The sequence below is a fragment of the Blennius ocellaris genome (assembly GCF_963422515.1).
Source record: "Blennius ocellaris genome assembly, chromosome: 17".
NCBI lineage: Eukaryota > Metazoa > Chordata > Actinopteri > Blenniiformes > Blenniidae > Blennius > Blennius ocellaris.
Window position 1 is genome coordinate 10,878,228 of NC_137666.1, and position 25,266 is coordinate 10,903,493.

At 42.5% G+C, this 25,266-nt stretch overlaps 2 protein-coding genes across 2 annotated transcripts; both read left to right on the forward strand.

Annotated features, from left to right (window-relative positions):
• The first annotated feature begins 1,579 nt into the window (after positions 1-1,579).
• On the forward strand, positions 1,580-14,344 carry hivep2b (HIVEP zinc finger 2b). Its single transcript, XM_080512916.1, has 7 exons — positions 1,580-1,719; positions 4,283-8,201; positions 8,989-9,146; positions 9,328-9,503; positions 10,620-10,718; positions 10,826-11,613; positions 12,781-14,344. The coding sequence occupies exons 2-7, from the start codon at positions 4,383-4,385 to the stop codon at positions 13,165-13,167; spliced, it is 5,427 nt and encodes a 1,808-aa protein (XP_080369042.1). The 5' UTR covers positions 1,580-1,719; positions 4,283-4,382; the 3' UTR covers positions 13,168-14,344.
• Positions 14,345-16,219: 1,875 nt separating this feature from the next.
• Positions 16,220-25,030, forward strand: txlnbb (taxilin beta b). The gene is made up of 10 exons (XM_080513527.1): positions 16,220-16,489; positions 20,996-21,249; positions 21,600-21,691; positions 21,775-21,945; positions 23,062-23,256; positions 23,557-23,676; positions 23,784-23,858; positions 23,962-24,054; positions 24,297-24,392; positions 24,478-25,030. The coding sequence occupies exons 2-10, from the start codon at positions 21,015-21,017 to the stop codon at positions 24,982-24,984; spliced, it is 1,584 nt and encodes a 527-aa protein (XP_080369653.1). The 5' UTR covers positions 16,220-16,489; positions 20,996-21,014; the 3' UTR covers positions 24,985-25,030.
• Positions 25,031-25,266: the final 236 nt, after the last annotated feature.

Consider the following 25,266-nt stretch of genomic DNA (forward strand, 5'->3'; position numbering starts at 1 on the left):
TGTTGTAAGTATTAGCATCAGTTAAGAGTTGCTCCTATTTAAATGTACAATATGTACGTTATAAGTAATGCCACTTGTGTTCCCTGGGGGGGGCAGTGGTGAGTCATTGTACCATTGGAGTTTACACACTTCGACTCACTGCACAATCTTGTGGTACAAAGTGGTATTACAAGACCTTTTGTTGGTTTCTGTGTTCTGTTATGATGGTTATTTTGAGGTTCTTATAGACTGAAGATATTACATACAGCACTTTTCAAGGTATTTAAATAAACTACTATGACCGATTTTCTTTACCAACAACTGGACAACTGGTTACAAAAAAGTGTTTTTGTTTCTCATTAGAATCACAAAAACTGATAGATAGCTGATAGATGCAATAAAAAAAAAAAGGTTTGAACATGAGTTAAATTCATTAGAAAGTCATACGATTTTAAGGAATTTACATAACAGTTTGTTTTCTCACTGGGTGGGTGTACAAATGCATATATTATGAAATAAAAAAGCATCTTGTATTTTAACATGTTTTCCACATTAATGAAAATTCATACTGACAACCATCCTGTCACGGTTACCCATTTTTTTCTATGTAAAATATAAACAAAAACATGTCTGACTGAGAAATGAGCCAAATTAACCTGAGGCTGGGTTTCTGACTACTGCAATAATTGAAACTGGTTTACTTTACACACAGGAATGTTAGTAACTTCACCTATAGATATAACTGAGATTGAAATGCAACATATGAAAATATAGTCTGCATCTTTGCGTTTATACGTTGCACTGAAGTATTTTGCTTCCCCAAGTTGTTGCTTTAATGCAGAAGCTGCAACAGCTTAACTCAGACATCTGATTCACACTGCGAGGTTCACAGCTGCACATAATCTTCTGTATTGTCCTAGTTTTTTTTCTCCCTTTCCTGTGTTAATGACACCCTCATCACGACTCACTCCATTCACAAAGCAAAATCCTGTCGTGACGGGAAGAACTGGCTCTGAACAGGCTGTGGGTGTCTAAGAATCCAGAGAACACGTCTAATTTTTGCAGCAGCCTCGCATCTCAGCCACACGCTGCCTTTCATTGAGCTCCTCTCAATATATCACACTGAATAGACTCACGCTGTAGGAAATGTACATTCAGAGCCGCAGCAGCATGTGATTAGTCTTTCAAAGTGCTTGTCACTTTTGTATCCCTCCTCTGCGATTACTGAGATGCTCCGTCCACCTGTATGTAAACCTGGTGAATACGTGAATGAAGTGAATTCATGTGCTTATCCAGATCACGGAACAGGTAAAAATAACAAATTTGGAAATTATGCTGGTTGCGAAGATGATGTGTGCCTGTGTGGATCCTGACTGCCGGCTCCCCACTTTGTGTGTGGACTGAGGCAGCTGCTGCTGCTGTGCTCTGAAACACAGTCAGAGAGAGGAAAGCGTCCTTAAACGTGGGCTGTTGTGTAATCCCTCCCAGGGCCCCTTTGCTATTTTTGTGCCTGGGTCCGCACGTCACGGTTGGGTATTTTCTCTGGTGACTAGCTCGCATCAATAGATCTTCTAATGTACACCCGGTCGGCCAGCAGCTTCATGACTGATGGGACTTTACCTTGCTGATTTCTTGCATTATTGTTGCCCTGACATGAGGAGAATGGAGAAACGGACTATGCAGCATGAGGAATGTCACATGTGACTGTCGATATGGGACAGGGGACTATTCAAATGTCAGGTTTGTATGAGGATTATGTTTGATATCTGAATGTCAGCTGCTTGTATGAGCCGAGGTTTTTCCTCCCATCAGACCGAGGGCTTTCTGTCATTCTGATCACAGTGAGAGCTGCTGCTATGTGTTATGTTGCTGTTAGAGCACCGTGCAGGGTATTTACCATCCAGCTTCTTTGAAGCCAGTCATCTCCTTATGATATTTATGGATTTGTTGTCAGAGTCAGACTTCATGCCTGTTCCCTTTAATGGCCAACTTAAGCGTAATGATGTAATGCAGCGGGAAAACGATGGCCAGCTTTTGTTTGCTCATTGTCCTCTCTCACGAGTGGAGAGCAGTGAAGGGATGTGCCTCACAAATGCCACCGTAAAGTCATTTCTCCATACTGTACCACAGTCAGCCCACAATCGTCCATAAACCCACCTACTGCCACCCACCTGCCTGCTGTTGTTGCACGTCATTGCTGCTGCTGTGTCATATATTTCAGTATAGGTTAGTGCTTGTTGCAGGGAGGGAGAGACATTGGCAGAGAAGGGTCTTCTTCCACAAAAACATCAGGATCGAGTGAGAGACTTGTCAATAAGACTCTGAATATGTCGGCTCCATTCCCTCTCTATCGCACTCAGTTCAAAGGTATGCATTGTTTCTGAGGGTCTTATCTCATTGTCACTCTGCACCCATATTCCCCCTTCCCTCCTCTTGTGACTCACAGAGGATGGAAACTAAGCAATGAGGTCAGATCGACCTTGAAAGGGAGCTCCCTACCAGGCCTCTGAATATTTTTATTTTTTTTTTACCCCCAGGCACCCCACTTAGTTTACCTCCGTAAACCTCCCCGCTGAAACATGGATCGTTCCAATCTGAACTCCCCTCCTCCTCCTCCCCCTCCTCATCCTCCTCCTCCTCCTCCTGCTCCTATAAACCATCCTTCATATGCCTGCGTTATTTTTCTGTATCCTCCTGTGGAAGAATCCCTCTAATCTCTATGAAAGCAGAGCCACTGAACTGTGAAGACCCTGAAAGAGGGAATGGGCATTTTTGCAAAAAGAACGCAAACGGTAGATTATCATCCACACTGCTGCTTTCAAGCATCTCCCGGCATCTCAGGAGTCACCTTGGATTCATATCCTCTGGTTTATGCCTGAGCAGTGTGTGGTGCGCTAACAAAGAAAAAAAGGGAGTGCGAGAAAGAGAGTCGGAGGATGTCCTAATTAAGGGGAACTCAGAGGGTTTGAACCAGATAATCTTACATAACCTCGTTAGGGAGGACACTGCATTTGATACTGGGAAGATGGAAATGACGTGCCCTCAGATACCCATCCCCACGGTATGAAGTGAAAGTGTAGTGGTGAAAGCAGTTCGCTTAAACCATAGGCATGACAGTGTTTCTCGGTGGTGTGTTTATGTACAGTACAGTGAGCACTCAGCAGTCAGCGTGGAAGACAATGACACTCAGGCAGGTTGAAAGGACTTCATTCCTTGAGAGGCAAAATGATCACAATATAACACCAGTGCATATTTAGGTACAACATTTTTTTGTAAACAACCCCCCCCCCCCAAATTAAAGATAACAGTTATCTGACATCATTGCCAATGATTTAACAGTGCCAACTGCTTCTGCCAGCATGCATCAGCACACACATCTCATATGCAAAAATGCAATTCTGTCACCCTCTTAAGCTGAGTTTTATAACTTGAAAGATCATTTTCATGGCGTGTAAATATCTGGCAATATCTTTTCCTAGAGACAACATTTGAATATTCACATTGAAGTTGAAATGCTCATTGTGCTTCATTGTTCATGTTTTATTGCTAAAAGGTACAAAGATTATTGACTCTCAAAATGATGTTCTTAGTTGTTGCCATGCAAATACTATTTTGTCTGGCTCGCTATTGAATCAGATATTTTCACTGAAAATGGCAACTTTCTATTAATTTGAGATGATGTTTCGAATGAACCCGATGAAGCCTGAGGCTACATTTGCATCTATTCCTCCACAGTTGTTTGCAATGAGGAGAACAGAGCTGCTTGTGACATGATCTCTGCATTTCGATAGACACTATGCTGAAACAATGGCTTCATACAAACACATGGACATCACATCATGATGAATAATTAGCTATATTTTTTTATTTCCTGTTATCTGTCTTCCATTCATTCAATCATCACTCATATTCAAAAATACATTTATGCACATGTATAATCATTTGTGACACACATGTCACAGTTCTGACACGTGCTATAAATACCTCCGAACCAGGGCTTCAGGTAATTTGGGGCATCTGCCAGAGTTGACACGAGGTACAGGGATAAAGAGATTCTTTTTTTTTTTTCCATTCCTGCTGTGATGGAGCTCATTATAAATTTTATGCTTAGGTTTTATTTGGAGGACTTTTGGGAAGCAGCCTTGAATAGCTCTCACTTCCAAGCAATGATTCACACTCATATTTCACTGAACAGGCTGACATTCATTCCAGGGTTTGCTTGTGCATCTTTATGTGGGTCCTAATATATATATGTATTATTGCATCTATTGTCTAATTCTGGCTTGTTTCTTCTTTCTTTCAGATGACCCTTCCCTGCAAACCACATGCATGTTAATATCACTCCAGTTACATAACAGATATTGTACCTGAAAATCGATCACAAAGGAAGTGACATTGGATTCATGGAGTCACTTGAAACTACTGCAGGGGTGAAAAACTCTGTTGAGGGTCAGGACAGAAATGCTGCACAGAAGAAATGCACATCAGAGTCAGTACAGACTAGGAGGAGTCTGTCAGTCGAATTGGAAGGCAAAGGGTGGCACCAACAAGGAGAAGCTCAAAGCAAAGACACGTGTGGTTTCAAAGAAATGTCTGACTCAGGGAAATCACTGCAATTAGAAGATCAGCACTCCCAAACCAAGTCCACAAGCCATCTAGACTACGAGGTGTCTCCATACCCACCACAGCCCACAAAGACGTTTTCTGTTGGCAGACAGAAAGTTTCTGCACAGTCCCCAGGACCCACAACTCACAGGAAATCGCCGGAAGTCCAACAACAGGGTTCCCATTCAGGAATGGATCAGCTGTCAGAGACGGCATGTAAGGTGGACCAGAAACCACAGAAGCCGGGGAAGTATGTTTGTGATTACTGTGGAAGGGCATGTGCCAAACCCAGTGTGCTCAAGAAACATATTCGCTCACACACAGGAGAAAGGCCCTATCCTTGCATCCCCTGTGGCTTCTCCTTCAAAACCAAAAGTAATTTATACAAACACAGAAAGTCCCATGCTCACTCAGTCAAAGCTGGAACAGTGCCATTTTCAGAACTAGGTTCTTACAATGCCAACACAGACCAGGGGTCCTTTGAAGGGGAAGGAGAGTTATACTCTGATGCTGAGCAAAGCACAGACACGGACGAGGACACTCTCTCTAATGACCCGCTACTGCTGCTGGACTCTCCAATGGAGGGATCAGATAACACTGCTGTAAAAGTACTAAATCTCATTGCTCAGAAAAGGGGAGCCACGTCAATGTCAGCTCAGGATGGTTCATCCCAACCTCAAGAAATCAATGCAGCTCCCGCCACTGCCGAGGCCAGTCGTGCAATTCAATCTTGCACAATCAAACAGAGGCTTGCACTCCGGCTGTCTGAAAAAAGAAGCAGTGACTCTGACCACAATCTGTCCCTCCCGAGTCAGTCGAGCAAGGGCAGCACGGACTCTGGATACTTCTCGCGCTCAGAGAGCGCTGAGCACCAGACTGGTCCTCCAAACACCAATGCAAAGTCCTACCAAGAAATCATGTTTGGGAAATGTTATCGCCCAAGCCCAAAACAGACAACACCTTTTGTGGCTTGTAGCGCAGACTCAATTGAATATACAAGCAGTCGCTCAGAGAAAGGTGTTTCCCGCGTTTTTACCCAAGAAAAGGACACCGTGGACTCAATCAAAATAAACACAAAGTCGTTCATGAGGGAGGAGGTTAAAGAACCCCAATTAGACGCTGGCTCTGATGTGGGGCCTCTGTTCAGGAGTAACTCCATGCCGACATCTTCAGCGGTTTGTCTGACGATGCCTCAAGCCCTCAGAGGCAGCCACTCGTTTGATGAGAGAACAAGCACTGGGGGCATGAGGAGACTCAGGCGGCAAGCAGCTTTCGAGTTATCTGCGCATGATGGCCACACAGACACCGACAGCCATGGAAAGATGGGTGAGAGTGGCATTGCACCCTCAGGATTGGAAATGGAAAATTACCCCTCTGTGGTGCCAAGCATGAGCCATCAGAGGCAGGCGATGGAGTTGGCGACACGGAAGCGTCGGAAAGAGAAGAGGGAGGAGGAGGATTTACCTGGTCACTATGAGGGTCATCATGAACATTGTGAAGAAATGTGTGATTCAAACAAGGATTATGATGTGAAACAAGCTGCAGTGAGCATGTTGGCTTTAGGAAAAGGACTATCGCAGATTGACAGGTGTGACATGGACATATCAGTTAGCTCAGAAATGTGTGGTCGAAAATCTTTGGGGAATGTAATTTCAGTTATTCAGCACACAAATTCAATAAACAGGTCGCACCCTGAACAGCCAGACGCTTACAAATATCATGGGCCGAGGCACGAAAGCATGTCATTGTTTCAAGCTATGGAGGCAAGTGAGTCATATGAATTGGAGCGGAGTGACAGCAAGTTAAGGCAATCAGTTCAAATGGGGCCCAAACTTGTGCGGCAGCCCAATATACAGGTCCCAGAAATCAGGGTCACGGTGGAGCCTGACAGCCCGGAGAAAGCTCCAGAGGTACAGGTAAAGGAACCGGAAAAGCACGTGGAGGAATTTCAGTGGCCTCAAAGGAGTGAAACCTTAGCACAATTCCCTCCAGAAAAGCTCCCTCCAAAGAAGAAGAGGCTACGATTGGCTGATATTGAGCACTCGTCAGGTGAATCGAGCTTTGAGTCTGCCTGCACCAGCCTCTCACGCAGCCCAAGCCAAGACAGCAACTTATCTTATAGTTCCACCTTCTCCTTTGACAGGGAGGAGAGCTTGAAGTCGGCCTCTCCAGCGAGGCACGATGAATTTGGCAAACCACTGGAGCTCTTAGCTGTGCCAGGGAGTGGGCACTCCCTCTCAGTGCTCAACCAGCGTCAACAACATGAAATGAGACGCTCCTCCTCAGAGCAAGCGCCTTGTAACTTGCGCAAGGAGTTCCCAGAGGTACGCAGCATATCATTTGACTATGGCAGCCTCTCTCCAACATCCAAAGTTAGACACGTGGACATGAGCACTGTGAAAGAGAGAAGGAGGGGAAACTTGGTGAGACAGGAGTCATTGAGTATGGATACTGACGGAACACAAGTCTCATCACAAGTGTTCCCACAGTACTTCAGCAGCACCTCGCCTCTATTCACTGCTGTCAGTGTTCTGCCTCAGACTCTGCCAATATTTTCTACTGGGAATACATTTCCCCAGCTGTCACATCCGAGCCTCTTGGTTCCTGTAAGAATTCAGACTCATGTGCCATCATACGGCAGCATCACCTACACTTCAGTATCACAGATTTTTGACAATCAGTGTGACGGCGTGAGCTCAACTACACCCACCATTCAGAGTCAAGCTACTCGATTGTCTGCAAATCTAGATCCTCACAATATAAAACCGCCCTCAATGCACAGTCTCAATGTTGAAGCCCTTGATTTATCATCAGCCAAGCTGAAGACGGGCATCCCTCTCTCTCTGACCTCCAGAACTATCTCCACCACCAATGCCTCCAGCGGTGGTGCAAACAAACGGATGCTATCCCCCGCGAGCAGTCTGGATCTGTTTATGGAGGTCAAGCAACAGAAACGTGTAAAAGAGGAGAGAATGTTTGGGCAGATTGTGGAGGAGCTGAGTGCTGTGGAGCTGGGAAAATGTAATTTGAGTGAAGAGAAGGGGCAGAGGTCAGAGATGCGGGGGGCATCAACACCTCATGCTCAGGATGACTCGCGTAGGAGTAAATTTATCACACTTCAGCAAAAAGGGAGTGAGGCCACTGACCACGGCATCGAATCCGCTATGGAAAGTAGCTGCCAGGAAACAAGCTCGCCTCCTTACTCCATGATATCAGTCAGCGATGTGAAAGAAGCTGGCATGGAGAAACGGGTGCAGATGGACATGGTGGCACAGCTGGTTACCAGTCAAGACACCCTGATCTCAGACACTGAGCATTCAAGACTGTTATCTCAGTTTCCAAGTCTTCGCACGACGACAGGTGTGAGCTGGTGTTATCTCAACTACACCAAGCCGAGCTGCTCTCACAGCAGCACCCCTTTCTCCTCTGTGTACGCCACCTGGTGTGTGAGCTCCCACAACCCCAACCCTCTTGAACTGAGCACCAGCTCTACTTTGGCTCTGCTGCGCTCCAGACAGAGGCGAGACAAGGTTATATACACCGTGGCTGCCATGTGTCAGCCTGGCACGGGGCAACTGGTTTCATCCCTCATCTTGTGGAGGCAGAACATGGAGCAGGTGAGAGAAAAAACAAAAACAACAACAAACAAAAAAACTATAGTTGTAAAACATTCAAAGCACTTGCTGCATTAAATATTAAATATGTGATTGGGCTTCATTAAGTAATGGTTGCACGCAAATAGTTACGCTAATGTATTTATCCTCAGTAGATCTTTTTCAGTTAAACAAGTCACACTCATATGTGGAAATAGCACCCACAGATCAATGGGTGAAGACATCTTTCTAATATTGATTGGTCTTATTTAATTGCTAAAGAGTTTTATTTATGCTTTGGTAGATGGAAATAATGGCAAGAAATAACTATTTGAAATGTTAAAAGTTTGGAGAAGCTTATTAACTAGAATTTGGCAAACTGCACACTTAAATGTCAGAAGGATTCCCTGGCAAGAGTCTGCAAAGGGAGTTTGCCTGCTGCTGATAAAGTATTTAACTTTGGGTTATCCCTCAATCTGGATTATAAGCAAAAAAAAAGGAATATTTAGGTCAAGAATTTCTTGGGGCAAATACATATTTGGGGCTTGGAAGTCGCAGTCCTGGCACTGGTGTACCTTTTTTTTTTTTTTTACCCCAACAATGAATTTAGATGGATGAAAATGGAATTTTTAATATTAAAAGTGACGCTTATGCTTGGTTTCTTCCTACAGCAAGCAGAATAATTCATGTTTGCAAAACATGCTGTGTAATACCATGTGGGACACACAATACTAGACGCATCACGTTACTCTTGTCGATATGGTGTCCACTTAAAATGGATGTTCACACAATGTTTGTTCGTCTGATTCAGCTGCAGAGGAAACCCGAGCCCAAAGAGGTGGACATCACCTACGGGAAGAAGGTGAAAGACATCAGCTGCCGAGCCAAAACTGCAAAAGAGGAATGGAAAGAGAGGGAGGCCTCCACCACGCCGACAGTGCCAACTCGAATAAAGATCTTCGAGGGAGGGTCAGTCAAGTTATTAGTCATCATAACACTTTCTACTGACTGGCAGGAGACAGGACAAACTGTATTTTAGGATCTGAAGTGTGTGGCCTTTCAGTCAGGATGTGCTCAATTTCCATATTTAGGACTCTCTTAATGTTTGTATGGCTTTGATCAGCACTGAAACATCCCATGTGTCTTTCAGGTACAAATCCAATGAAGACTATGTGTATGTTAGAGGGCGAGGGCGGGGCAAATACATCTGTGAGGAGTGTGGGATTCGTTGTAAGAAGCCCAGCATGCTGAAAAAACACATCAGGACCCACACAGATGTGCGACCGTACATCTGCAGGGTGTGCAACTTTGCTTTTAAAACTAAAGGTAAGCATTCAGGAAAAATATTTCACTTGCATTTGCACAGCAAATTTAGTTGTTGTGAGGAGAAATGTACCTTCTTTTTTTTTTTTTTAAATAACACATATCGATAAGTTGAAACAAAACTTTGTCACAAAAATGAATACTTTACAGCTTACTTCAGAGGCTCTCTTGTTTCTGTTTCTATTTAGATATATGACCAGATGGCTGAAAGTGGAAAAGTACACACTGATGCCCTTTTAGAAGTAGAAATACTACTTTAGTTATTAGCTGCCCCAGTGAAAGTAAAAAAAAGAAGGCTCAGAATTACTTAGCATAAAAAGCAAAAGAGGAGCTCTTAGATGTGGATTTTATTCTCAATATTTCTACATTGTGAGCGGAAAACATTGAGTGAGTCTTCTAAAGGAAGCCATTCACTTTCAGCCATTTGGCTACTGGTTTGCCCAGTCGCACACATCACATTCAAGAGGCTCCTTTCATCCCGTTCATCAACTTTTCAGATCTACTGTGAATTCAACACGTGAATAGAGACACTTTTATATGTGTTTTTGTGACAACCATTGAAGACAAAACAAAACAAAAAAAAGATTCTATAATTTGCTTCAAATGAAATTCAATATGAAGTTTATTTTTGTTTTGCAAACATGAAAAGCTGTCAGGTTTTGTGTCACATTAACGTGTAGGAAATATATAACTTAGTGATTGACGCAGAATATCCCCAGTGTGAGTCTTACTTCTTTCTGTATCCCTGGTGATTTAGGCATATATAATCAGTATTAAATGACACTAGCATCTACTAACTAAAAGGTAGCCAACGAGACAGTTTGTTCTTGATATTTTAAGAGGCATCAAGGTCAGGCAAACATGATTTAAATTACAAAACATCAAATTTTTTCCGGTATTTTGTTCCTTTTTGATTTTTCGTTCTGTACTGTAGTAAAAATATACATTTTAAGTTTGATAAGAAGGAAAAAAAGCCAAGGAAAATAAAATGTGAAAACAGTAAGAAAGTCTATGGATGGGACAATCTGCAGTTTGTCGCATATCATTTTGTCTGTGTTTGAAGTTCAACATAAGTTAAAAAACAAGTTTTGTTTCAAAGAAATTGTTTTGCTTCTTCAGGAAACCTGACTAAACATATGAAGTCAAAGGCGCACATGAAGAAATGTCTTGAACTGGGAGTGTCAGTGACGATGGACGACGCAGAGATACAGGAGCACGGTAAGATGTGACAGCTATTATCGTTAATATAGTGATCATTGTTACAGTCGCTCAGCTGTTGTGTTGCGGTACATCCACCTATAAAATGGTGTCCTTCTTATTCAAAGTGGACGACATCCAACAAGGGTCGAAAGCTGACGTGACGGTCATGACCAAACATCAGTTCTCCGACGCCGAAGACTCTGACGGCATGGATGAGGAAGTCGATGAAATCGATGAAGAGGACGACGAGGACGAGGACTACGAGGGCGATTCTACCCCGAAGCTGCGTTCAAGAAGCACGAGTCCTCAGCCGTGCGGCGTTACCTCACTGTCGGTTACAGCGACTGCTGCTATCCATGGCTGCTCCCTCAGCTCTCTACCCGGAGCTGACGTCCGTCAGCACGTCTCCAGCCGGCGCTCAGGCTCAGAACATCGAAACGTCCTCACAACCGAGCCCAGAGAGAAGTCCGTGGACGAAGACTCTCTGACCATGCTGTCCCCAGACCAGAGCAACTTCCTGTTTGACCCTTACTCTTCTTGTCTGCTGTCCCCGGGCTGGGAGTCCCCCATCAGGGAGCCCTCCCCATCGCGACTGCGTTATCCTTCGCCAAGGCGAGAGCTCTCTCCGAGAGGTCGCTCCTCTCCCCGATGGGATACCTCTCCTCTGAGACCCAGCTCGCCCGGCTTCGCACCCATCCAGCACCCGTCCCCAGTGTCCATGGAGCGACCCATGTCTCCAGGGACCGAGCTGGCAGGAAAACGGGAATCGTCGGCGAGGGGCAGGCAGAGGGTCGTGCTCAGGGCCGTTTCCCCCCGCAGAGGCTCACACCAACATAAAGGGGGAAGTGATAAAACCAGACATCAAGCCAAGATGGAGATGGCACAACAACACGGAGCCTTTGAGATGGAACTGGTATGTTGAAGTGATACGCTATACTACTATTTAATCAATAGTTGTTTATTTAGTCAAAACATTGTTACAAACCAACATTGGGAATAATTGCATCTCTGCAGCATGTAAACATGACGATAAAATGACAAAAGTGATTCATTATGTTTTTTTTAAGTAAAAATAATGCTCAAACAAGGACCGATTTGATTTCATGAAAGGAAAAAAAAGCAGAAGCCCATCAAATCAAACCAACAACCATAAGAGCACAACTGCACTGGCTTAGCCTTAAGACCCAACGAGCCCATTCTCTGGTTTTTATAATCCCAATTTCTAATAATATCAGTGACTACACCCAAGTCACCTGAAGAAAGGAGGGGCTAGCACTGAACAGCCGTCAGCTAGTCTCATTTATTGCGTTTGTATAGCTTCAGATGAATAAAACACTGAATGTCAATGTATTTTAATACATACCTACTAGGGGAGAAACAGTCGGGACCAGTTGGTTAGTGGACCTTTTCGTGTGGAGTTTGCATGTTTCCCTCCATATGTGGGTTAGGGTTAAATGTATTTGGGGTTAATTGGTGACTGTAGTGTGGGTGTGAATGTGAGTTTTACAAAGTGATGGACCGATGACCCATCGTCAACCCATAGTCAACTGGTGTCAGCTCCTGTGGCCCTTAGTTGGATAAAGCGGTAAAAAAAAACCACACCATTACCAGTACCTTTATGTTATACATGAATAAACTGACCTGTCTACATTTTCCACAATAAATACAGTAAATTATAATGTAACACAGCTGTACTAAGTATGTGTGTTGTATGTGTTATACACTGGATTTAGAGAGTTTCTAAAGCTTTGACTTTATATGATATTGGACTTTTGGGATTTATTTATGCTCACCAAAAAAGATTACAAATGTAAGACAGCAACTACATCTTGAAATATCCTTCAATGACACCTTTGGCTTGAAAGTATAAGAAGCATTTTAATGAGTGCCCTATAATAGACGGAATAACAAATTCAACAGATTTTGTTTTTGGATGAGTTTTTGTTCACTGTGTTTTTGTCTTGTTAAAACTTAATAATCTCTGGACTTCTTCATTATTTCTAACTAATGTTTTTTCACACGAGAAATGATCTTGGCGAAGTTAGAGGCTGCTTCTAACTCTGCCAATCTGTCGTTCCAGGATCAAAGGAGCAGCTTGGCTCCGACTCTGCCCAGCGCTGCCAGTTCTCATCACCAGAACATCCTCAGTCACCTCCCTCTTCACTCCCAGCAGCGGGCCCACAGTTTGCTGCCCGTGGTCCCCATCGGAGGGGTCCAGATGTCACACTCCCCGTCCTCCTCCTGCACTGACGCCAGCCCCTCCTCAGCGCCGAGCCCCCAGAGCAGCGAGGGCCAGCGCTGCAGCAGCAGAGAGGGATCGGTACACGGGCCTGAGGCGGGAGGAGAGGACGCCGGAGGTGAGACAAGCCTCGACCCCGGAGTCAGGGACAGCGGACAGGAGGAGAACGTCCAGAACTGTTTGAAAGCCATCGCCTCGCTGAAGATCACCACAGAGGACCCTCATTAAAAAAAAAAAAAAACACAACTCAGCTTTTCTGTCTATTTGACCCAGGAACACACTCCGCCCTGTCTCCGCTACACCTGCGAACTTGTCATCTTCAGCCCTTTAGGCACATAACCTCAACTTTACTCCATTAGAGGCAATATAATAACACTTCCTCTGGTCTTGCACATACGCCAGACAGCTTCTTCTACACCAGAGTGGAGATCAAATCTTCACAGCAAAGAAGAACAAACCAATGTCGTCTGATGTGCTTCTGTCTTCAGAGGTTCTTTAAAAACAGTTTGATGAGCAGCAGCGTGTTTTTGCAAAGGTGGAGAATCATTATTGGGTGCAGGTGCAATATGGAAAGATATTATGCTAATATGCCTTTGTCTGACATAGTAGTTTGCGTACAATTGCACATGAATTATATTTATGGATTCTGTACAAATGTCCTTAACATATACTCCTTCTTAGATGCATACAAACAGTGTATTTTACTGTGTGTACTTTGAAAATAGACTGTTGTTTATGTAATCATATCAAGGTGTGATGCAGTAGTGCAGTAAATAAAGGTTATTTATAAGGGGAAAAGTATGTGTATTATGAAAAAGTCTGACCAAATTTTAAGTAGACGCTTCTTGTGCAGTTTGGTGCTTCTGATCAAGCGGCAAGGGTCTGTGCCTTTATTTTGCTTTTAACCGTTTCTTTATGGGAAAGTTCCGGATGTTATTGTGGTTGGATGAGGAAAAACATGGGAGCGCTCTTTAATGCAGAAGTGTCTGCGCTTTGGGGAGAGTTTTCTCACAGGAAAAAGCTTTGTTCCTTTTCTTTCTTTTTCTTTCTTCTTCTGTCAGTTGCTCCTGACAGACAGACGCAGCTTGATTTATGTGAAACAATCTTAAAAAAAGATGTTTATGTTGCTTTTTTTTTTTTTTTTCCTTAATGTTGTGGTTTTTATCTCAGTAAAAATGCATGGGATTTGCTATTGCACAAAAATAGAGGAAGTAATTATGTAATTATGAAAATTGTAAGATGTATTTATATATTAGAACGTAAGCACTTATTGATACTGGTAAATATTTGACTACTATTTATATGGTATATCTGTACTTATGCAGCAGTGATGCAGTTATGCAGTGAGCCACGCTGGCATTGCTTTTGATCTCATGTCTTTGCTTTGAATAAACAAACAGCTTTTTGTTATTTTTTTTTTCTTCCCCCACCCCCATCGCTTATACAGATGACCATAAGCATTTTATGAGTTTTAAAGATGCACTTTCATCCTCTCATCCTCGATGTTTTGAACTGACTCGGTCCGTGGAAAAATGGGGGAGTGAAACGCGTTTCGTTCGCTTGCAGTTTTTGAAAACATTCCAATTGTTTTTCACTGTTTCTCGTTGTGTGATTAACATGTTGCGCACAAATCCCAAGGGGCTATGATGATCAGTCAGTCGTACATTTTCTTGCATTTCGAGTGTTAACTGGATAAATCAATATCACTTACTGTAAGTAATGCTAAATTAATGATGTTAATAGCATGAGGTGGTTGACTATTACTGTGCTTCAGCTCAACATGTGAGTAATCGTTCACCAAATGCATTACTTCTCTGTATATATACGTGTATTTTTATGATTTAAACTATTTTTGCAGTGTTGAATTCTGAAAACTTTTTATGTGGATTGTTTATATCTCTCCAAGAGGTAAAATGTCTGCAGCTGATGTGAGGAAAACCGGTTTAATGAGGGCGGAAATAGCACAGTGTTGATCGCTAACACGGTGTCTCATCTTTTTAAAAAATTGTATTCGCGTCTTCAGGTGGTTATTGGTTTGAGGAAGGGTTTTCAAAATCACGGGGAAAAAAAAAAAAAAAAAAAAGAAACACTTTGTTCACTCATGTTTACATAGAAAAAAGAATTTAAAAGGTGCACTGCTTTAATTTTGTTGTTTCCCTTTCTGAAGATGTATGTAGCTTTGATTTCACGGTCGTGTACTTTTTCTTTGTCGTGATATCAGTGCAGAACGCTCATAAAATGTGAAGGGAAAGCGAAGCCTTTTCTTTACTTTTGCATACAGTATGTATTCAGATTGTGTTTGTGTTTTTTTTCTTCTTTTTTTTCTATTGTGTATTCATATTAACTGAACTGCATTGTGCCTCTCATGTCAATGGAAATTCCCTGTAAAACACACAGAGGACAAATCATTTTACCTCTCAGCTAAGATTTTTTTTGAGGGAAAAAAAAAAGCCTCAGTAGCCAATCTGTTCAGCTATTTGCATCAAAAACTGGTTAGTCAGGACGGAGTGCCTCTTTTATGCTATGAGGAATTTATTGTTTGGTGCTCTACTTTTTTCAGATTAAATCCAAAATTGTTTTAAAAGAATATACTTCTCACCCAAGGATGTGTGTTGCCGCTTATTTCGTGGTCTTTTATTATTCAAAATGGCCCCTATACTGTTCGTCCTGCATTATTCAGCACTGTTTGGAATTAGACCTCACATGAAAAGGTTTTCAAATGAAATCATTCACATTTTGTCTTTATAGGGGTGTCAAAAATGAAAAAAACAACAACCAAACAAACATGTGAATAACTAGAACGACTACACGCAGTGACATCCTCTGGTAAAGAATGATCACTGCAGTCATAACGTGGAGCATGAAAAATAAATGGACGCTTCCAAAAATAGTTCTCACCTTGTGGATAATAGCCAAAGTATTTAGGTTTTACTTGTCTGCTGCAGATGATCTCTGCTGTGCATTGCTGGTATTAAATGCTGCATGTATTGAGCATGTGATAAGGAGGAAGTGATCTTTGTGGCACATCATTCTGCCTCTGATGCTCTCCGCTGGGTTGTGGAGGAGGTCTGTTCTAATTCTGGCCAATCGGAGGGACAGATTGGTGCATTTCCCCCCCCTTTTCCTCTCCTGCTCAGTCACCAGGCTTGTCAGGCCCATTTGTTAGAATAATTATATGGCTGTTAACAGCTTAAAATAAAATGAGTACTGCCTTGGTTTAAAGCGGCGGAGGCGTCACATAAAATGGCTGCTTGAGATCTTAACTGAAGGAGTGATTGCATTCATGTCCTGTAGGACACATACATACAGTCTCTGGAGGTGAATTCCCACTAAGATTTCAATCACAAGAGGTCTATAGGGTGTTTTGTCATGAGGCGTCCTGGACAGAGACATGCAGTTGAGTGTCTCTGTCCTCCCTCTCTCGGCTCAGGGTGAGCTGTGCTCCTCTGGTTTATTTTGAGGTGCTCTTATCACAGCTGTTGTATCTGTGGTGGCAGGCTGTCCGAGCCCCTCTACACTCTTCCTTTTCCCCCTCCGGCCCTTGGTCCTGGTAAGACCCTGCTTGCTCATTTCCTCACTTCCTCAGGGGCTATTTATGCATAAATTACATAGAAATAACCTTAAATCGCACGTTGGGGATCGTTTCAGAACCTCTTTTTACTAATGAGTGTTTCTCTGAATTCCACGGCTCTTTCAAGTGTGTTGCAGAAGTGAAGGTGTTAACAGTGGCGAGACTTGCCCGTATTGTAAAGGCATGTTATTAAGAGAATACTGGGTTTTTTTTTTGGGGGGGGGGGGGGGGGGGGTTACATTGTACACAACAGTTTCTGTTTCCTTGCACAGTGAAGAAGCCAATAATCCATTTCCTTGTCACATATTTAGAAAATAATTTTAATTTGCCTCCATTTGAGATCCTGGTTGCAGATGAGCTTGCTTATGTAACTTGTGCATGGTTTTTTTTCTTCTTTTTTCTTTTGTGGAAGAGAATATTAATAGTTGAAAAGTGCACTTTTTCTCTGAACAACCAGTGACACTGACATCAATAACAGTGGAGTAGAAATAAATTAATAACGTGCCCATATTAAGAAGTTCCTAAAATAGCTTGGGGGTCTGGAACAGGTGCCATGTGCTCTGCTTGTGAAAGCGCAGGCAGTGTGAAGGCTGCACTAATTTTATGCACGTAAACAGGCTCTGGCTATGAGCCTGTACAACTCCAGCAGGCAATAAGGCATATACACAGTTTAATCTGCATTACGGTGCCCTGATAAGCTCACTTTTTTACTTTGGCCGATTCTACCAAGGGGGAAGTGGAACAAGGTTGAGGCTGTATCTGTTATAAAAAAAAAAAACAACAACACAAAATCAAGGCCATTTTCTGAGGACTGCCATGTGTGGAAGAAACACTAAAGAGGCCACCTGGTAGCAGCACGACTATGGCTTCTTATTTCTGTTGCTTTTGTTTGAGTTTTCTTGGATAAGCTCCAGGAAAAAAGTTCAATAACATCAGCATTAGTCATTGTTTTTAAGGGTCATGCTCATGCTAAGCATGACTTTTCTTACATCGACCTTAATGGTAAAATCTTGTGTTGCATAATAAAAGCTGATTCAAATGAAAATCATCAAGCAAAAACTAATAATTAATAAATGTGCACTGTTGGATGCCTTGTTGTATGTACTACCTTGTGCTCAAAATGATATCTTCTTGAAATTCACATTTAAGATGTCTGTTTACCAATCTTTTTTTCCCCCGCTTTTCTACATCCAGACATTTCTTTTCTTTCCTCAAAAACATCACTTTGATTACGTCTGTCAAACATGAGGTTCAGCCCAACATAGAGCCCAGTCTGGTCTGTAGAATGTCTTTAATTTTTTCATACGTGTAACTATTTATGGTTTATTTACTGAAAATTCCACAGTTTTATGAAGACTTAAAAGAACACTTAGATCCGAGCCCACAGTAATGCAATAATGCAGCAGTGCAAGATAGCTTTAGCATTAGCGTTAAAGCCACATTGTGAGGATAAATTAGTGAATGTATGCATGCTGCAGAAATCATGCTAACTGGGAAGCTACAAGGTTAAACTGAGAAACACTGACGCAGAGCGGATGCTTCAGATATTGATTCATGATTTGTCCTAAAAAAGCAAAACGTTAAGTGATTAGTTGTATTTGTGTATGCAACTTATTTCAACTTAAAAAAAAAAAAAAAAATAGCAGCAACAAAAGGAGGCCATGTTTTGGGATATTTTACTGTATTTTGCACAAGATGGAATCTTTAAAAACAACATAATTTTGAAGAAACTTCTTTTTCACTAAACATTTTGATCTGTGCAGGTTTTTGTAAACATCTTGTGAACATAATGAGAACCTTTTTATAGCCATCCACCAGAACATAAAAAAAGGAAAAATGCAGACCTGTCAATAATTGTAGGTTGTTAAACTATTTTACACTGACATCACTTGTTTCACTGGCCCCTTTGAGGTTAATTTGAAACCTTAAATGGGTGTTTTGTTATCTCGTTGAATGTTTTACTCAGAAGTTCTCGTTTTTAAAGAAACTACGGTTATTTCAAAGTACTTATGTGAAAAAACAAACACACTAGTCACACTTTAGTCAAAGGTTGGCAGTGCTCGTCGCAGTGTTTTGATGAGGTGGAAGTCATAGCTTCATCTTCTTCAGGATATTTTGAGCTCTCCCACTGGCTCGGTGATAAGAGCAAGGTCAGTGTTGTATTTAAAAAGTGTCTCCTATGCACAGAGCTCAAGGTTGTCCATGCCGACCTTACGATTTCACAGCTGTTGATAGAAATGGCTCATATTTTATCTGGGAGAGGAACCCCCCCACAACGGTGGGTTGAAGTTCTTTATTGTCATTCAACCAAAGTGTTACATCTTAATCCTGGAGGGTTGAATAAATATGATTTCCAACTCAAACAACTTCTTCTGCATGCCTCAGATTATAGTTCTTCTAACAACAGGTAATTTTATTGTAATTTAACAAATCAGAGTTCGATAAAACTACCTAAAACTAAAATACATCTAAAACTAAAATAAATTGTGTAATTTATTTGGGTTTGGTCAGAGGAAAGGAAACGTGTTAATTAATTAATTAATTTCAGATCTCATTCTGGACAAATGTGTTCCATCCTATACATCCTTAGCTATTGTTTGATCTAAGAAGGATTTCGAACGGATAAAAATACAAATAAACTAATGTTTTATAAAGTAGACAATCCAAACACATATACTGATTTCTTTTACATGTCTTTACCCTTACCATTGCCTAAAAAAAAAAAGATATCCCAATATCGCCAGAAGCAAATCAGACATTTTCTTTTTAATCTTTAAAGATTAAAAATGGACACCCACAATTATTTTTGTATCAGTTTGCATTTTGTACCTAAAACTAAAATAAACTTTATGAATTAATTGTTTTGGAAATGAAGAATGTAAAGTTCTCCCTCGGGCTTTATGATAGGAATGAATATAATTTAGTGTCTCAGTGCACAGAGGTCAATGCCATCCATGTCAATAGAAGGTTTTCTCAGGTCTGAACGAGTATTTTTGAACATATGAAGCAAAAAGGAAGCCATGTTTAGTCATTTCAACAGTTCAAATTCATATATAGATTTTGCGCTGTGGGCATTAAAGAATAAAATCCAAATGGCTTCCTCAAAAAAATTGCGAATTAATTGTCTGTAATTCACAACAACAAAAACATGCCTATGTAAATAATTAATGTATCTCTGGGGATGATTTGAAGATGAATTACTTCTAATCAAGCCATATTTCATAAGGACTCTGCTCAGTGGTGTTGTGGTTAGCGCTCTGCTCCTTGCAAGAAACACTGTGAGGAGGGAGATTGTTGTAACTGCGCATGCATTTCCTCCCACAGTCCAAAAACATGCCTTTAAAACTATTTGATGACTCTACATTACTAAGGATATGGATCCAGCACTTTGTCACCTTGTGTTGGATAAAGTTTTGGAAATGGATGTTTACTAAAAATAAAAAAACTTGTTTATACTAATCACAAGATGAAATTTTAAATAAACCTCAAATCGCGTTACTTACAAGAGTTTTGAGTCTTTTACAACTGACGGACTCGTAAAGATGTTGCGTAATCTGATGTGAAATATCACGTCAGTGTGGTGGGATAGGAGGAAGTTATGTGTCAAGTATGTCGTAGAAGGTCAAATCTTTCACGGTTTAGCAACAAGGAAATTGATCTGCAGCCACAATCACGGCGCCTGCTCAAGGCGGTGGAGGAGTTTTATTCTTTTAAGCTGCGGAGCATGATTCAGATTTTGAACTATTACGTTACCGAGCGTCTCGCATTAAGCAGACAGGCAGCAGGGGGACATAATTAATCACAGGTGGATGTTTTCCTCGACATCCGCTGCTATTGTGGCCTAATTTAGAAAGCACTGGTGTAAATAATATTGCTGATGTAGCCTCAATGCCACAGTGTCCTGGCACACTGACACTGAGGTAATGTTACAAGAATCACTTGTGTTTTTCCTGCAGTGAGAAAAAAAAAAAGCTTTTAACAAAGTGGTGCCACACACAAGGAACATTATAAAACACATAAACAAGCTGTACACAGTGCATGGAAAAATACTGCACTGCTATTACTTTGAACTTCTGCACACTTTCACCTTCTTTACTATGTAAATATTATTGACTCAGAGTAATACAACATGTAGTTTTCCGCACGTTGAGTAGATGTAACCACTGTTGTGTACAATAACAGATCGTCATTTTGCACTAACACAACGTGATTATTTTGTACAAAAACAGCCATAATTCAGGTAAATAGAATAACTTGACTGATGCAAAGCATAGCTTTTCAAAAACATTTATCATTGTAGGTCAGAGGTCAACTGGTCCACATCGCTCCACAGCCAGTTCTTAATCTGGCTGCTTGGGAGTTTTATTTGTCCTCCTAATTATGTATGAAATGTGCAAACATTCTTGCAGGTAAAATGATTTTCTGCCTTTTTTCATGTACTGTATACCCCCATTGCAGAAGTAATTGTTCTTCTTTTGGAACCAGATCATAATACACAAACAAAATGGAGACTTGTCAGGAGAGCAGCGCAGCACCCACGGGTCCCGAAGCGTCGCCAGGCGAGATCCGCCACATCGACCTGACAGAGGACCTCGCCCAGCAGCTGGAGGACATCATTAGCACCTACCAGGCAGCCGAGATCCCAGCTGAGCCCGAGGACGCAGAGGAGGTCACTGTCGTCAAAGAGGCGGAAACACGCAAAGACCAGAAACTGGAGAAGAAGATGCTCAAAAATCTCGGTGCGTCACTTTTTTTTTTTTGGGACAATGCTTTATAGATTTTCACTGTGGCGGGTTCGATTCAGCTCAGTCAGCAAAAGTCCAAGTTGTACTGAAACTGATCGGTGTGTAAGCAGAGCCGTAAAGCGTGTAAGTTCATCCATCAGCCACAGACGTGGAGGTAAAATAGTATTTCCTCATGCCTTTTTATATTTCGAGTCATCCTGGAAGATTTCTCATGGTACGAGCAGACAAGGCTGCTTGACCAGCCCGCGACTTTGCCGAGTTAATTTATGCTTCGGCGTGTCACAAATCAGCACTGACACGATGGGAGTTTGAGGAGGTTCACTATTTCTTCTGTGTCTGATCAGGGAAAGAAGCCATGCTGCTGATGCAGAGTTTGAACAAACTGGAGACTCCTGAACAGAAGCTGGAGGCCATCATCAAGAAGCATGCCGAGCTGGTGAGTGGAGGACCAAAGAAGGAAAACAGAGAAGAAAAAAGAAAATCTTCACAGCCGTGGGACGTTTCTGGGTGTTTTTGCAGTTGGAGGAGCATCGCAGCGATCAGAAACAGATGAAGGTCCTGCAGAAGAAGCTTCTCCAGGTGATGAAGGAGAAGGACCAGCTGCAGAGCGAGCACAGCCGGGCCGTGTTGGCTCGCAGTAAACTGGAGGGGCTCTGCAGAGAGCTGCAGAGACACAACAAGACCTTAAAGGTACCAGAAACTCCTCACGTCACGGGCAGACGCGCAGCGTCAGGGGCAGGAATTAACAAACAAGCCTCCACATGTTGGATCTGAGCTGGTGAGGGTGCGATTTGCTGTGAGTTGAGCTCCGGTGGCACCGTGCCAGGTGGAGGTCACCATATGTCTCGCTCCATGGGAGACTCGACATCAGCTGGCACCAAAAATCAGCCATTATAGTCAAAGCTCAGGATATGACCTCTTACAACAGTTCCTGGTGTGAAACCCAGTGCTGAAAGGCAGCGGATTTCCAGACAATAAGGAAAATACTGGGAGGAACCCAGAATAGAATAGAATAAAATCAAGTAAATACTTTTCTACATGAGGATTGGAAACTGAAACCCAATTAAGGAGGATTAAGGAGAGTGAGAGTTTAATGATGTTGCAGCGCCATTCATCCTCTATCTAATTCAGGGTCACTAGTCGATCCACGCTATGGGACTATGGGCGAGAGCAGGGTACACCTCGGCAAATACACACACACACACACACACACACACACACACACACACACACACACACACACACACACACACACACACACACACACACACACACACACACACACACACACACACACACGCGGGTTCTTCAGAGTCACTAATAGCTTCAAATGCATGTTTTTAGACATCCGGAGGAAACCTGAGGAGTCTGAGAAAATGCAGAGGAAAAAGCAGAGTGCGAATCACTACACCAGCATGCAGACTGTGGTGCAGCTCTGACTACAAAATAATACATATTTATATTGTATTTCATTAGGGTTTTAGAGCTCAGCTCTAAAATCCGCCTTTTGCACCGTGTGCAGCTTCCAGAGTGCAATAATGTTGCAGAAGCTTTTTTTTTTTTTTCCTTTTGTCTCCATGCAGCACCAGGATTTAGATTTGTGTGTTTGTAATTGGCTGTAATCTTCCAAAGGATATACATTTTACCATTGTGTGCCGTCTTAACGCTCTCGCTCAGCAGTGTGAATCACATCTCGCAAGCATAATGTCCTTGACTCATTCTTACGTCTCAAAGTTCAGACAAGCTGTACTTTTGCGCCGCCTGCATCGCACAGTGGAACGCCAACACGCTCCCCTCAATCCACAGGAGGAGACCCTGCAGCGATGCAGAGAGGATGACCTCAAGAGGAAAGAGATCACCACCCATTTCCAGGGGACGCTGAGCGACATTCAGGCCCAGATCGAGGAACACAGCGGCCGCAACACCAAGCTGTGTCAGGAGAACAGCGCTCTGGCGGAAAAACTGAAGGGACTCATTTCCCAGTACGACCAGCGAGAGGCGGTATGGATCCCACCACACAAAAAAGAGACAGGAGGTTCATAACAGACAGTCACATGAAGCTGGGACACTTTCCAAGAACAAAGAGAAAGTTAATTTGTCTGTACAAACTCCACACTGGCTAAAGTTCAGTTATGTAAACCTCGACACATTTGTACCAGTGACTTATTTGCCAATTCCAGATAAGTCCTACATTCAGTGGTTACAGTATTTCAGGTTTTAAATGGCCAAAGCTCCCAGAGCGTGACAGGAAACTGCTCCCTGTGTGAAAACGACTCATAAATCCACCTGATTGTCTTACAGAACCTGGAAAAGGTCTTCAAACACAGAGATTTGAAGGAAAAGCTGCTAGAAACCAAACTCACACAAGCCAACATGTTCCTGAAGGAGGCCGAGGAGAAGCACAAGCTGGAAAAAGAATATGTACGCTTTCTGTATACAGCATCTTCACTGTACATTTATAATCATCAGTCCCCTAATGTCCCGTTTTTTGTGTGTGTTTTTTTATTGAATATCTCAATATCTTACAGCTGCTAAAACAAGCTGCAGAATATAAATTGCAAGTGAGGGTCATGAAGGAGCAAGAGATCGATATGAAAACCCAGGTACAGAATGGGAGTGTCGTGAACAGATCTGGCTTGTTGGGGGTTTTTTTTCTCCCCGGCTCCCTGGAGAAACATATAATGTCTTGTCGCCGTCTCTCCTCAGCTCGATATGTACTCCAAGAAGTTTGATGAATTCCAGGGCACGGTATCAAAGAGTAACAGTGTCTACAGCAGCTTCAAACAGGACATGGACAAAGTAAGTATGATTTCAGAGAACATTTGAAGTCAGCCACATGATAATAGTGAGAGTATTTTAGTTTATCTGAACAAACAAAGCATAGGAAAATTCAGAGGAAAGAATCCAGTGAGCTTTTCAAGAACATCTAAAAAGAAAAGCCTGACACTTTGTATAGTGATATACTTCACTGCTATTTTTGGAGGAAGCTTTGACTGTGTGCAGTGGAATATGATTTTTAATTTTTTTTGCATGTGTTGTAGATGGGTAAGAAAATGAAAAAGCTGGAGAAAGAGTGCCAGTCATGGAAGACTCGCTTTGATGGCTGCAACAAGAGCCTCCTCGACATGGTGGCAGATGTAAGACACTTTTCTCTTCAACTCAATATCAGCATCCAACACGGATTTGCTGCTTACTGGACTATGCTCATTAATCGTTTTACAGAAAACCATCAAGGAAAAGGAATTTGAGTTTCTCACCATCAAGAACCAGAAACTTGAGAGTCTGTGTCGGGCTTTGCAAGAGGAAAGGAAGAACCTGTATGAGAAGGTGCAGGGAGCTGTAGACGTCAACACGGCAGGACCAACGGAGAAGAAGGAGCCCGGAGTCCCAGAGGCTCCTGAAGAGCCAAAACAAGATCCTCCGGAGCAGAATCCTGCAGCTCCCACCGAGACGCCCACGCCCACGCCCACGCCCACGCCCACACCCACGACCCCACTGTCCCAGGAACTGGCGAAACTGAAGGCCGAGCAGGCCCTCCTGAAAGAGATCGCCGGTTCTTTCACGATCTCTCACGTCGTTCCCACGGAAACGAGCACCAGCCAATCAAACGGACTCTCTGAGGGCGTCCAGGAGCCACAAGAGAACCACATAAACGAGACGGAGGAACAAGAAGTTCACGACGATGGATACCAACAACAAAGAAATTTAGAGATGGAAGCGGTTGATTGATGCTGACACCACGTGTTTGTGTGAGATTCTTCGCAATAAAAAGAAAACTGCCGTCTCTGTGCTTCTGATCCTTTGTTAAGATTATAGGCAAAGCAAAGCAGGTTTACTAGAAAAGCATTGATTTATGGAAAAAGATGATTAATCAAAAATGTTGTCAGACTGCAGCAGGCGTTCAGTCATATTTTCTATATCTGTTGCATTCATCATCAGGACTTCACCTAATTTTGTTGTGTTGGATCATCCATCTTCTTATCCACCTCTAGGGAGCTGAAGCGGATGCCA

Coding starts and splice junctions, on each gene's coding strand:
- hivep2b (XM_080512916.1), top strand. CDS start 4,383: ATGGAGTCACTTGAAACTACTGCAGGGGTGAAAAACTCTGTTGAGGGT. Junction 9,147..9,327: donor ATAAAGATCTTCGAGGGAGG/GTCAGTCAAGTT, acceptor TGTGTCTTTCAG/GTACAAATCCAATGAAGACT. Junction 9,504..10,619: donor CTTTGCTTTTAAAACTAAAG/GTAAGCATTCAG, acceptor TTGCTTCTTCAG/GAAACCTGACTAAACATATG.
- txlnbb (XM_080513527.1), top strand. CDS start 21,015: ATGGAGACTTGTCAGGAGAGCAGCGCAGCACCCACGGGTCCCGAAGCG. Junction 21,250..21,599: donor GAAGATGCTCAAAAATCTCG/GTGCGTCACTTT, acceptor GTGTCTGATCAG/GGAAAGAAGCCATGCTGCTG. Junction 24,055..24,296: donor TCAAACAGGACATGGACAAA/GTAAGTATGATT, acceptor CATGTGTTGTAG/ATGGGTAAGAAAATGAAAAA.